The sequence below is a fragment of the Oryza brachyantha genome, chromosome 6 (assembly GCF_000231095.2).
Source record: "Oryza brachyantha chromosome 6, ObraRS2, whole genome shotgun sequence".
Taxonomy (NCBI): domain Eukaryota; kingdom Viridiplantae; phylum Streptophyta; class Magnoliopsida; order Poales; family Poaceae; genus Oryza; species Oryza brachyantha.
In genome coordinates this window covers 12,228,203-12,241,936 of record NC_023168.2, presented here as the reverse complement: position 1 = coordinate 12,241,936, position 13,734 = coordinate 12,228,203, and the positions used below count along the sequence as shown (strand labels likewise).

The 13,734-nt window shown below is 42.7% G+C and overlaps 1 protein-coding gene across 1 annotated transcript; it reads left to right on the top strand.

The window, feature by feature from the left end:
• The first annotated feature begins 391 nt into the window (after positions 1 to 391).
• On the top strand, positions 392 to 1,864 carry LOC102710216 (LEAF RUST 10 DISEASE-RESISTANCE LOCUS RECEPTOR-LIKE PROTEIN KINASE-like 2.4). The gene is made up of 3 exons (XM_040525158.1): positions 392 to 428; positions 567 to 952; positions 1,028 to 1,864. Exons 1-3 carry the CDS (start codon positions 392 to 394, stop codon positions 1,775 to 1,777), a joined length of 1,173 nt encoding a protein of 390 aa, XP_040381092.1. The 3' UTR covers positions 1,778 to 1,864.
• The last annotated feature ends 11,870 nt before the right edge of the window (positions 1,865 to 13,734 follow it).

Below are 13,734 nucleotides of genomic sequence, written 5' to 3'. Positions count from 1 at the left end.
CATCGGGAAAAGAATAGAAAAATCCGAAGTAGCTAGGTTCGTCTTTTTAATTTCAGTTCCACTGACGCCACCAAATTCTTAAATTCATCGCTTGTGTGAAGAGTGCAGAAACAAATGTTTTCTGTCTACAAGAATCATATGCACAAGACAAAAATACGTGTAGTTATATACTGTCCACACACAGTTTTTTTTTTAGCAAAGCACAGTGGGAGAAGCCCCCACAGTATGATTTTATTAAATAAATGGAGAAATGCAGACAAAGTCCTAGGACGAGAAGCTATTATTACAATGTCCACACACAGTTAGACACAAAAGATATCGAATCAGGTAGCGGCGCAGGCAAACGAACCTCCTCTGCACTGATGCTCACCACACCAACTACTTGATCGACATGGCGATCAACTCTGGAAATCTTGTTTTAGCAATCAGTAAGTATGATATAACCCACGTACACGTGCATGATTATTGATCTTATTATCATTGGCGATTTGCCGGCAAGCTAGGGCTCATATTACGTTTAACAAATTTGCGAATTTTGATGAACAAATTAAATGTACAACTTGCAGTTGGAGTGATCATGACTGGTGTAGTCATAGTCGTTGCCATATTTTCGATTTACCTGTGCACCAAGGTCGCCCTCCTCGGATCGGACGTACGCAGCCAACGGCGCACACCGCCCCTCCCCAATGGCTCCCGCAGCAGCAGAAGTGGCGCCGATGCGGACATCGAGATGGGCGGCATGAGCTACTTCATCGAGGGCCTCCAGAACGAGCGCCCCATCCGGTTCAGCGCACAGCAGCTGCGCGGCTTCACCAACAACTACTCCCGCAAGGTCGGCTCCGGTGGCTTCGGCGTGGTGTACCGCGGCAGGTTCCCAGGTGGCGAGCCGGTGGCTGTCAAGGTGCTGAACAGCACGCTAGGGAAGCAAGCAGAGGAGCAGTTCATGGCAGAGGTCGGCACCATCGGGAGGACGTACCACATCAACCTCGTCCGTCTCTACGGCTTCTGCTTCGACGCGGAGGTGAAGGCGCTCGTGTACGAGTACATGGAGAAGGGGTCGCTGGACCGCTACTTGTTCGACTCGCCGCCGGAGAGAATTAGCTTCGACAAGCTCTATGAGATTGCTGTCGGGACGGCCAGGGCGGTGCGGTACCTGCACGAGGAGTGCGCGCAGCGGATCATCCACTACGACATCAAGCCGGAGAACGTCCTCCTCGGCGCCGGCCTGGCTCCCAAGGTGTCCGACTTCGGGCTTGCCAAGCTCTGCGACAGGGAGGACACCCACCTGACAATCACCGGCGCGCGTGGAACGCCAGGGTACGCGGCGCCGGAGCTATGGATGCCTCTCCCGGTGACGCACAAGTGCGACGTGTACAGCTACGGGATGTTGTTGTTCGAAATACTGGGGAGGCGACGGAACCTGAAGATAGGGGCACAGCATGGCCAGGAGAGCCAGGACTGGTACCCGCGGTGGGTGTGGCACCGGTTTGAGGCCGGCGAGACGGAGGCCGTGCTGGCGAGGGCGAGGGCGGCGGACGGGAAGGAGAGGGAGAAGGCAGGGAGGGTGTGCAAGGTGGCGCTGTGGTGCGTGCAGTACCGGCCGGAGGACAGGCCGTCTATGGGCAACGTCGTGCGGATGCTGGAGGGGGAAGACGACATCGACGCACCACACAACCCCTTCCCCCAACTCGCGCCGTACAGCGCATGCCACATGCCATCGGTGTTGACCACCGCCGCCACGACGGAATCAGACGCTGGTGCAGCTCGTACAGGCTGATCTACGGGTATAAAACGACTTACATAGTTATTCCATGTTTCCAGCCTTCCAGGGATGTCTATGTGTAAGGGCATATTTAACGGTCTACCTCAAATCACGTCACTAACAAGAGTCTATTTTAAAATGATATGTATAAATATAGAGTCAAGTGTAGTCTCTTCATTAATATAATAAAATATTTTTTATTAAGCTAGTTTCCTTTTTATACATTTCCATGCAAGAAAATTTTCTTTAATAAATGCTAAGAGTCAACTCTAAGCCATTGCCATGCATGACAACAACTTTTCTCTCGCCTTCCCTCTCTTTTCTCTATGTCACCAAATTTGCTTATGGGGCGATTGAGAGAGTCAGCTAATAGACACCTTTGTACATGCCCTAAGAAACCTATACACTCCCTCAAAAAAAAAAACCTATACACCTGTTGATGTGTACAACATTTTATTGGATTAGATATTTATATGTCCATCTTTTTATTTCTGCTTATATTTCTGCTTATGTTTGTAAGCCAAAATTTAAACTTTTAGAGCAAATTTACCATTCTTGAGAAGGTACCATGAGGTACCGTTGTTTTCTAGGTAACAAATTTTACATTGAAAACAGCGGTACCTTATGGTACCTTCTCAAGGATAGGAAAAATGCTCAAACTTTTAACCTTAAATTTAAGAGCAATTTTATAGTACTTGAGTAGATACTGAGATGTACTAAAATTTTAGTGTAAAATTTAGTACCTTTTATTATCTGAGGTACCAAAATTTACATAGAAAAAAGTGATACCTTCTGGTATCTTTTCAAGGACTCTAAAATTGCTCTAAATTTAAAGTTAATTTTTAGGCTTTTTCGCCGAAGTTATTTTGCAATTTTAGTTCATAGATCGCTAAGAATACATATATAAAAGTTTATTTATAAATGATATTTAGTTTGAAAATATGTCATTTGGAAATCACCCTTTTAGTGTTACACGTAGTATTTGTTTCATTGAATCTCGTTTTAAACATGGCTCGATCGAGTTCATTTGAATCAGGTGTTTGGTGAGGGACGAGTGATATGAGTCGGACACATTAATTATGAGGTATAGGCTGTGAAATGTACAAATGTGCGTCCACCCAACAGTGTTGGAACTTGGAAGACGACGGAAGCAGAATGGCTGTCTAGGCCGAACTTGGGCATCTTTTGTTATATTTGTTCCATTGCTTAAATAACAAAAATACCAACTCCATCCGTTTCATAATTGTCACATCCAAAATTTTACCCTAGGATAAAATTAATTAAATAATGCATTAAAAATAACTTGTTTAACTAAAGTTCAAGAGAAAACCAGTGTATAAATTAATTGGAAGCTTTTGGATATTCTAAAATCTCCCGAAAGCATTTTAAATGATTAACATGATTTAAATTCAAATCGCAGTCAATAAAATTTGCTTGAATCAATCTAATAAAATTCAGCAAAATTGTAGACAATTTCTTTTTTTCGTTTTCCCTCCTTCCTTTTTCCTTCTCTTTTCCCTTCTTTCTCTTTCTTTTTCCCTTCTTTCTTTCTCCTGTTTTCCCTTTTCTTTTTATTTTTCCTTTTCTTCCCCTCCGATGCCGCACTCCCTCCCCCTCCTCCTGGTGCGTGCATCCAACTCCCCTCACCCTGGTGCAACCTCCCTCCCTTCCCGTGAACGCGCACATCTCTCCCACCGCTCCCAGTGTGCACGCATCCCTTCCCCTCCACAGCCGTGCACGCCCCCAACTCTATCCCTCACGACAAAACCAATTCCCAATCTAGTAGGACTCTATTTCCTATTCCTTTAAGACTCTATCTATTTGGATGGATTCCTAGTTTTATCTCTAGGCTTTTTCCTATAAATACCCCCTAGGACCTCGCCTTTCTCACCTCCCGTTTCTCTCCTGTGTGCCAGCCTTACCGCACCCAAGTCCCAACCGGGCCGTGCCCTAGCCACCGCTTCCGTGCCACCAGTCGTCTAGATCACTGCCCTCTCCCGTGCGCCCAGCCACCCCTCTCTTGGCAGACGCTACCCCCGCCGCCTCCCTCCCCGTCGCTGGCCGAACCCCTGTCCAGTCGTCTCCTTCTGCTACAGACGAATCAAGCCATCCGGCCATCTTCTTTGCGCCCCTGCTGCCTGTTCCCTCGACTGATCGTCCCCCGCTGTTGTGCGCTGTCCTGTCCAAGCCGAACAACGAGCAACAGCAGCAATTCATCACCCATCTCTCCAACGAATCTTAGGTTCGCATACGTTTTACTGATGCGAATCAATCTATTTTGATCTGTGGTGTAATTGTTTAGGTTTTCTAATCTAGTAGAACGTGAGATCGTTCTGCCGTACGAATCTCAATTTCGTATGCGTATATCGGTTTTATGTTAAAGTCATTAAGTTTTAGTTTAGCGAATCGTTAAATCTTGATTTAATGGGTCGTTAAATCCAATCGTTGTTTCGCTAACAGTGCATAGGTTCGCCTTTCGGGCCTGATTCGTCGTGCGAATCGATTCGTGCACGTTTTGGTTCTGTTTTGCAAATACATGTTTTGTTCGCGATTTCCCGAGACGCCGCCTCCGCCATGCGTCTCTCCCGCCAGCTGGACGCCGCCCCCCATTCAATCTCCTTCGCTCGCCGCCCTCCATAGATCTTGCGCCGTCGTCGTCAACCTCCCATCGCCGCCTCAATCTTGCCCCATCCTCGCCATCGTCGTCATCGCGCCAGTGAGCCGCCTCTTCCCTCCCTCCCTCCCTTCTTTCTCGCGCACTCCGTCGCTGCGTCGCGCCGTGCCGCTCACTAGCGCGGCCGTCCCGCCGCCACCAACCGTCGGTCATTGGCCTAGCGCCGCTCCCCTGTCGTCGTCGCTGCGCCACACCCTTCCTCTGTTTCCCCGCGCCGCCGTCGTCCTCCACCGCTTCCGGGCCACCGTCGCCGTGCCTCCCCCTTCCTCCTCCATCTCTCTCCCTCGGTGCTCGTCACCGCCGCCTTCTCCCCTGCCTCGCGCTTTTGGCTCCGCGCCATCGACACCGCTTCCTCGGCTGTCGCCAGTGTCGTCTTCGTTGCGTCGCCGCTTGACCGCTCTTTTTCTGTTTCGGCCTAGCGCCACTCCACCGCTGCCAGCCGTCGCTGGCATCATCGCCTTCTCGCTACTCCGCCACACGTTGCTGCCTCTGCCACCTTCACGCCGTGCGCTCGCCTCTCTGCGCCACGCGTCATCCTCGCTTGGGTCAACATCTAGCACTACTGGTCGTCATGTCGCCACTAGCCTAGCCGCCTCGTCACCGCTGCTTGGTATCTGCCGTGCGTGCGTGCGCGTTTGGCTGCCGCCGCCCATCGCCGCTCGCCGCCGCCACCGGTGCTTGCCGTAGTATCGTCACCCGCTAGCCACCACCGCCGTCGTGTGCCGTCCAAGCCCGCTCGGCCGATGCCATCTCCTCTCCCTCTCTGTTTCCCTTTCACTGCTTTGTGGGCCCGCTTTGTCAGCCCTCTCTCTGCCTGTGGACCCCACCCGCCAGCTCTATCCCTCTCTATTTCTCTCGCCTTGTGGGTCCTGCGCGTCAGCCTCCCCCTCCCACCGACCGATGGGTCCCACCTGTAGGCCTCTCAGCACCCTCTCTCGATTGTCTCTCTCTGACCGATGGACCCACTATCATTCTCTCCCTTTCCTCACGGTCATTCTCTCCCTTTCCTCACGGTCACCGATAGTCAGGGCCCTTTTATCGGCCTCTCGGCCCCATGGCCAAGTGGGCCCTAGCCATCAGCATCCTCCCTTTCTCCACGCTGACATCATCCTCCAATTAATTGCGCAATAATTCAATAAGGTTTTTTATTTAGTTAAAAACACAGTTAAACTTCTAAAATTCATAACTAATTCATCCGGTGTCCGTTTAAGTCCATTCAAATTTCATTAAATCCAAAAAATGCCAAGAATCCAATAAAAATAGTTTCTTTCTTTATGCCAGTAGTTTTGTAGTCTGTTTTTGCTTGTTTTTCCTTGTTTGTCATAGGTTTTGACCCAGTTGCAGCACCGATCATTCTCGAAGCCGTCGCAAAAGTTCTCTGTGGGTCAGAGCAAGACAAGTGGCACCCGTCTTTGATTATATTAACCCGATGTTTATAAAATTCCCCGCTTTCAAACATACATTATTTTATGCAAATCTACTTTACTTTACTTTATTTATCTATTGTGCAATTATCTTTATATCAGTTGATTCCCACTTGTTATTATTGTCATGCTAGGGTTAATTTACTAGAATTAGGATTAGTCAATGCTTAGTCCAACTAACTCACATGTTATTAATTAATTACTGTTAGACTTTGATAGACCTTTAATGGTTGTGATCATGATTAATTTCCCAATACGGGTTGATAATAACTAAAATATTGCTTATGGTGGACTGTGGGTGCATGGTTTTGAGAGTCACACTCATGGTAATTAAGGACCGATTCTCAGGAAAGCCTGGAAGTCTTACACGTACTAATCACAAGATAGAGTGGAAAACGGTGAGATTCGTAGCCTAGCTTGTCCTTATTCGACGTACCCAGGCAAGGATAGCCGTGATGGAGTATGGATGGGCATCGTGGCAGATGATGGCCTGTGATGCTTCTGGATTCACCTAGGCACAAGAGGGGGTTGCCCGACTTGGTGTAAAGGAGAGGGCGAAACCTGAAATATGGTGCGATTGTCTAGGGATGATTAAGTGAAAGGTCTTATCATGGCTTCAGTACAGAGGTATCGTGGTGATACGTCGGGGCATGGTAACATGTTGTAGAGCATGTCTTGTGGGTAAAGTTGTACACCTTTGATTATGGGGCGAACTGACATATTCGCTGGGATTAGTCGAACCTTAATAATCTGATGATTTTGGAACTGGTTTGAATCTGCACAACATGGTATAACGACAGCGGTCTGGGTTTGTCGCAATGTGGTGTAATGTTGGGCAGAGGGTTCACCCTGTTGCAGTGTGGTGTAACACTAGACAGTGATTTGTGACTGTTGCAATGTGTGTAATGTTAGACAGTGGATGATTATTTTTAAATGTTTACTTTACTTTTTATTCAGTCTATTTTATTTGATGTTTAGCTAAATATTGTAGCTTTATGCAAGTTAACCAGCCTATCCTTGATATCCAATTGCATTCATTATTCTTCCTTTCCCGGTGTTACTTGTTAAGTACGGTGGTTTGTACTCAGTCTTGCTTAATTTTTCCCCACCAAAGCAAGTGCCAAAGTTCCAGTCAGAAGGTTGTTTGCAAGGGTGAAGTGAGGTTTAGTCCGCCGTCGAGAATGTCTGTGGTGTGGAGTCGTCTTCACCAGCCGAAGCTGAAGATTAGTTGGAGTTTTAGTTTCTTTCTTTTCCGCTGTATTTCGATGGATAATTGTTTTTATTTGTTTTTAAGTCATAGAACTTTGTATTAATTTCTCATAGTGTATACTCGGATTGATTCCTAGACCGAGATTTAATACATGCTATTGTTTGAAAATTGGTATAAATTTCTGGGTGTGACAATAATGTAAGACTTTTTAGTCTTGCCTAGATTCATATGAATGCTAATAAATCTAGACATATATATAAATTATATAAATTTATCAATTAATAAATTTAGACAAGAATAGAAAATCTTATAATATAAAACGGAGGTAATAATAATTATTGGCTTAGCCCTCGTTGCACCTCATTATTCCATGACCTGTTCCATGCTTCCATTCTGCGGATCAGGACCAAACGGGCCCACAATGCTCACTGAGCAGCGCGGTTAAGCAACACATACGGAAAGTAGCTGCGCTTAGAAACTTGTTCAGAAATCATATTAAGGATAAATAAGCCAGGTTTAATTAATCCACAGCTACATTCTGATCATCCAGTCGCGACAGATGCCTGGACTGTATCAGCCCGATAGAAATGGAATGCAAGCAAAATACTCCCTCCATATTTTTTTATACGACGCCCTTGACTTTTAGATCCATGACCATTTATCTTATTAAAAAATTATAACATTATTAATTATTTTGTTATAATATGATTTATTATTATAGAAACTTTAATTATGCATTATAATTTTGCATATTTAGATATAAATTTTGAATAAGACGAATGATTAAACATGATTTTAAAAGTCAACGGTGTCATACATATAAAAAATATAAAAATATGGAGGGAGTAGTTCTTGAGCCTCCCATGCCTACGAGGCTACAATATATAAATGACCTTTTGGCGCAAAGGATAAAGATCCTGCAAGCTCATCATATACGTACATTGATCTATTCCTGCTGTCCCAAAATAAACCAATTTTTTACTTTTTACCTATAATTTTTGACTCTTCGTCTTATTCAAATTTTTTTGTGATTGATATTTTTGTTTTTATTAGATGATAAATCATGAATAATACTCTACGTGTGACTAATTTTTTTCTAATTTTCTGAAAATTTTTCAAATAAGACGGATGGTCAAACGTTGGACACGGAAACTGAAACATTAGTTTTTTTTAAAGATCATATGCATGATTAATATTTTCTGATGAACAATTGGCTTGCGATTTGGTTTATAAATTAAATTTGGTTTGGAAACAATTAAGGTGTTGGTGATTAATGTGGGTCAAGTTACGATATCTGTGTCCGAAAATGGTTGATTTATTTCTGTGTGTGCAGGTGACTTGGAGGTCAGTATCGGTCAACAACAGCGGGATCATGACTAGGCTTAGAGAGAAGCTGAGGTCTAGATGATCGAGGATGTCGGGTGACGATATTGGATACAAGATGACACACGATGACACACTGTGGAAGAACATCGTGTGGAATGGAATCGTAACGTGCTTCACATGTTGTATGTGTAAGCGCTGGAAAAATCGTGAAGTAAATCGGATCAAAATTGGACGGAAAAGAAAATGAAATTCGCTACAGTTATCAGAGCCGGATTACTGTAGCGCACGGTACTGTAGCAACCGGATCGGATTACTGTGGCAGACCTGCATTACTGTTGCGCGGCGGGTACTGTATTAGTCGGACTATTGTAGAACGTTTAGACTTCTGCGGCCGTGTCTGATTTTGGCATGTTGGATTTGATTAGGAAAACTAAGAGATGAGTCCTTTTAGTATAAGGAGTCCTACTCCTGTTTGGTGATGGACTTTTTGATATAAATAGGTGCCGAGGGGTATGCCCCTGGTGTGTTTTTTGTGAGATTTAGTTATTGATTCTAGATCGATGATTTTGATAGGAGTGCTGTTGGTGCACTTTGTAAATACCAGTTGATGCAATAAAGTCAACATCATTCAATCTATGTTTTCGGCTTTCATCTACTGGTGATTTTTTGGATTCCGACGATCCGATCGACGTCATAGGAGTGGCGCGATTCGATGATCTGTTCGGCGGCACATGAGCGGCGCTCAAGGTAGCGGCGACACAGGAGCGACGCGATCAAGTTAGCAAGCCTTCGTCAATTTCTTCGACAGAGGTAATCTTTTATTCCGTGAAAGATTTTTGGGTTTTGTTTTTCCCTACCATTCACCCCCGCTCTGGTAGGTTTGTTTGATCTTGTTCGATCCTACAAGTGGTATCAGAGCCTCATTTTCTATTTGATCTTCGCCGTTCTTTAGATTTGTTTGCCATGGCCGAAAAGTTTTCAAACAAACCTCACATATTTAATGGATCTAATTTTGACTATTGGAAGAAAAAGATGGAATCTTATATTACATCTCAGGGTTATGATATTTGGCTTAAAGTTAATCAACCTTATGAGATTCCTGAACGCATTGATACTCCAGCTCTAAAATTAGAATTTGAAAATAATTGCAAAGCGCGCAATATTATTCTGAATGGGATTTCTCGCTCCGATTTTGATTGTGTTTCCTATCTTGCAACTGCTAATAAGATTTGGAAAGCTTTAAATGATTTTCATACTGGAACTTCAAATATCAAAGAGTTGCGAAAAGATGTTTTCAAAAAGGAGTACATAAAATTTGAGATGAAACTTGGAGAATCCTTGGATAACTATTTGGCTCGTTTCAATAAAATCTTGAGTGATCTTAGATCTGTTGATGCTTCTTATGATCTTAACTATTCTGAATCTGAGATTGCTCGTCACTTTATGAATGGCCTTGATATGAAAGTTTGAGATGTTAAAGTTATTTCAATTCAAGAGTCTGTTGATATGAATGCTTTAACTTTGGATATTCTTTATACTAAATTGAAAACATATAAGATGAATATTCTTTCAAAAAGGACTGATTTGAAATCTACTGCTTTAATATCCTCATCTGGATCTTCTTCTGAGTCTATTTCTTTGGCAGTCTTTGCTACTTTTACCGCCTTGTCCGATGATCAACTGGAAGAGATTAGTGAGGATGACTTGGTTTTGGCCGCTAACAGAATTTCTCGAGCTGCGAGTAATATCAGGATCAGGAGAAGAGGGGGACCAATTCAATGCTTTGGATGTGGTCAACCCAATCACATCCGTTCTCAGTGCCCCAAGCTTGGAAGAGATAAACAGGAAGAAGCTAAACCTCAAGATGCATCTAAAGATGCCAAGCAGAATAAGAAGCAGCTCAAGAATATGAAGATGAAGAAGTATTATCAAAAGGCGTTGGATGAAGCTTTTGCAGCTGTTCAAGAAAACAGTGATGTTGAGTTTGAAGATGATGAAGAAGAAGACAAGAGTATGAACATTGCTGGTGTTTGTCTCATGGCTAAAAGTTTTGAAGATTCTGACGATGACAACGAGGTAACTGGTCCTTCTAGTGTTGAATATTTTTAATAAGTGATTGCTAGACTTGGTTACAAGATTTCTAAATTTGAGAAAAAAATTAGTCAACAAGAAGTTACTATTGATTCTCTTAATATTGAAAACAGTAAATTAAAATCTCTTGCTTCTAATGATGATAAATGCAAATCGTGTGATGTTTTATTTGCTGAAGTGAATGCTGTAAGAGAAGTTAATCAGAATAATTGCAAAAAACTTGATGTTGTAACTAAGAAATCTAGAAAACTTGAATCTTGTCTTGCTCTTAGCTTTACAATGAATACTAGATTGGTTGATGAATTGTTCTTGGCTAAGAGAGCTTTAAACAAATGTCGAGTTGCTGTGTTTGCTAGTTCTATGTTTAACTTGATTAGCTCTAAAAGAATCAAGCAATCTAGTGCTAAACCTTGCTTGACATGCCCTGCTAATGAGATGAAACTTAAACATGCTTTGGAATGTGTTAAACAAATGGAGGAAGTTGTTAAAAGAGATGAAGTGATTTCTTGCAAAAATTGTGCTAGTTTAACTCAAGAGGTTTCTTATTTAAAAAGTTCTTTGCAAAGATTTTCTGATGGAAAAAGGAACCTCAACATGATTCTTGACCAATCTAAAGTTAGCACACACAATCGTGGTTTAGGTTTTGACCCTCATGTTCACTTTTCTAGACATCCTCCTACTGTTTTAAGTATTGCTCAGAATGGTGAAATTTTGACTGAACCTGAACCTAAGACCACTGTATTTAAATCTGCCGGAATCATGTCTTCCTTGAGTGCTTCTTCATCAAAAGTTGTGAGTGTTAAACATGTTGTGAATGCTAAACCTGCTTTTAATACAAAATCTGTTGTAAATGCCAAACCTATCTTTAGTACTACATCGGTTGTTAATGCTAAACCTGCTATATCAACTTGTGCTTCAACTCATCGTGATAAGTATACATGTTCCTTTTGTGGCAAAGATGGCCATATTGTTGGTTTCTGTTTTAGACTTGCTAGAAAGCAGAAAAAGGAACGGGAAATTGCTTTTGCAAAACAAAGATGGCAAAAAATGGCTTTTACCTCGAGGCAGGCGGTTAGACTGCAGCAGTACCAGCAGTCAAACCGGTGTTATAACCCCCGTCAGAACGGTGGTAAAGCTTTGGTCAGACCGCAGGTTCCTAAGCAGTTAAACCAGCCTCGGGAGCATTTTTCTAAAAGGAAACATATTGAATTTTCTACTGGTTATGTTCCTGTTAGATCTGGTCGTGTGTCTCAGTACTGGATTCCTAAATATTTATTATCTAACCCCAGTACTGAGACTTCGCCATCTGCTTATGCATAGGCATTTTTGGTGAGGAAGGAGAACGTGTGGATTGTGGACTCCGGTTGTTCGCGACATATGACCGGTGATAAAAATTGGTTCTCCTCTCTCGTGAGGGCATCAAGGAAGGATTCAATCATCTTCGGTGATGCTTCTACTAGTACGATCACTGCAACTGGATCTGTCAAGGTAAGTGACAAATTTATATTGAATAATATCGCTTTGGTTGAAAATCTAAAGTACAATTTGCTCTCCGTTTCTCAAATTGTGGATGAGAATTTTGATGTTCTGTTTAAGAAAAGTGGAAGTAAAATTTTTGATTTTTCTGGAGATGTTGTGCTTAATATTTCTCGATATGGAAGAGTTTTTAAAGCTGATTTTGAAAGTAGTATTTCTTCTGAAGTTATATGTCTTGTTGCAAAGTTTTCTAAAGATGTGATGTTCTGGCATCGCAGAGTTGGACATATTGGCTTTGATGATCTAACTAGGATTAGTGGTTCAGATCTTATTCGTGGTTTGCCTAAACTTAAAAAAGATGTTGATTTGGTTTGCTCGCCATGTCGTCATGCTAAAATGGTTGTATGCTCGCATACTCCTATATTTTCTGTGATGACGGATGCACCAGGACAGCTCTTACACATGGACACTGTCGGTCCGGCTAGAGTGCAATCTGTTGGAGGAAAGTGGTATGTGTTGGTTATAGTTGACGATTTCTCTCGTTATTCTTGGGTTTTCTTTATGGTTACCAAAGATGATGCTTTTGAACACTTTAAAAGTTTGTATCTTCGATTAGCCATTCAACTTCCTGGATCTTTAAGAACCATCCGAAGCGATAATGGTGGTGAGTTTAAAAACGCTTCTTTTGAGAGGTTTTGCAATGAAAAAGGTCTTGAACATCAATTTTCATCTCCCCGGGTTCCTCAACAAAATGGTGTGGTTGAAAGAAAAAATCGTTCTTTGGTTGAGATGGCTAGGACTATGCTTGATGAGTACAGTACACCTAGGAAATTTTGGGCTGAAGCTGTTAATACTGCATGCTATATTTCCAATCGTGTTTTCTTGAGATCAAAACATAGAAAGACTTCTTATGAGCTTCGTTTTGGACATACACCTAAGATTTCTCATTTACGTGTTTTTGGGTGTAAGTTCTTTGTGTTAAAGTCAGGAAATTTAGATCAATTTGAATCACGCTCTCGTGATGGACTTATGTTAGGATATGCTGCCCATTCTCGAGGTTACCGTGTACTTGTTTTAGAAACTAACAAAATTGTTGAGACTTGTGAAGTCACTTTTGATGAGGCTAGTCCAGGTACTAGACCCGAAATTTCAAGTACAATATCACAGGTTCAGGGGGAGGATATATTTGTGGAGGAAAGTGATGACGAGGACGACGACAAAGTATCGGCTGGTCAGACCGGTGGCACAATGTCAGTCAGACCACAGGCAGAAGAGCGGTCAAACAGGCCTGGAGGATCTTCCTCGTGTGCTTCAGGTGCGGATGGTGGTGGACCTTCAGAAACCTCTAGTTCGTCAGAACAGGGTACAGAACATGAAAATTCATCTGAAGCCACTGCTCCACTTCATATTCAACGACGACATCCTCCGGAACAAATAATAGGTAACTTGGATGAACGTACTACAAGGTCGACGGTAATAACTCGTGATTTTCATGTGAATTCTGCTTTTGTTGCTAATTTTGAGCCCAAAGATGTTACTCATGCCTTAACTGATGAATCGTGGATTAATGCCATGCATGAAGAACTTGAGAATTTTGAAAGAAATAAAGTTTGGTACTTAGTTGAACCTCCTGTTGATCATAATATTATTGGAACTAAATGGCTTTTCAAAAATAAACAAAATCGGGATGGTTTAATTGTTAGAAACAAGGCTAGACTTGTGGCTCAGGGTTTTACTCAAATGGAAGGGTTGGATTATGATGAAACTTTTG

Bases quoted from the DNA above. Each gene is read 5' to 3' on its own strand.
- LOC102710216 (XM_040525158.1), top strand. From the start codon at position 392: ATGGCGATCAACTCTGGAAATCTTGTTTTAGCAATCA. The intron at 429-566 runs GTAAGTATGATA...TACAACTTGCAG, and splicing joins AAATCTTGTTTTAGCAATCA to TTGGAGTGATCATGACTGGT. The intron at 953-1,027 runs GTCGGCACCATC...GCGGAGGTGAAG, and splicing joins AGGAGCAGTTCATGGCAGAG to GCGCTCGTGTACGAGTACAT.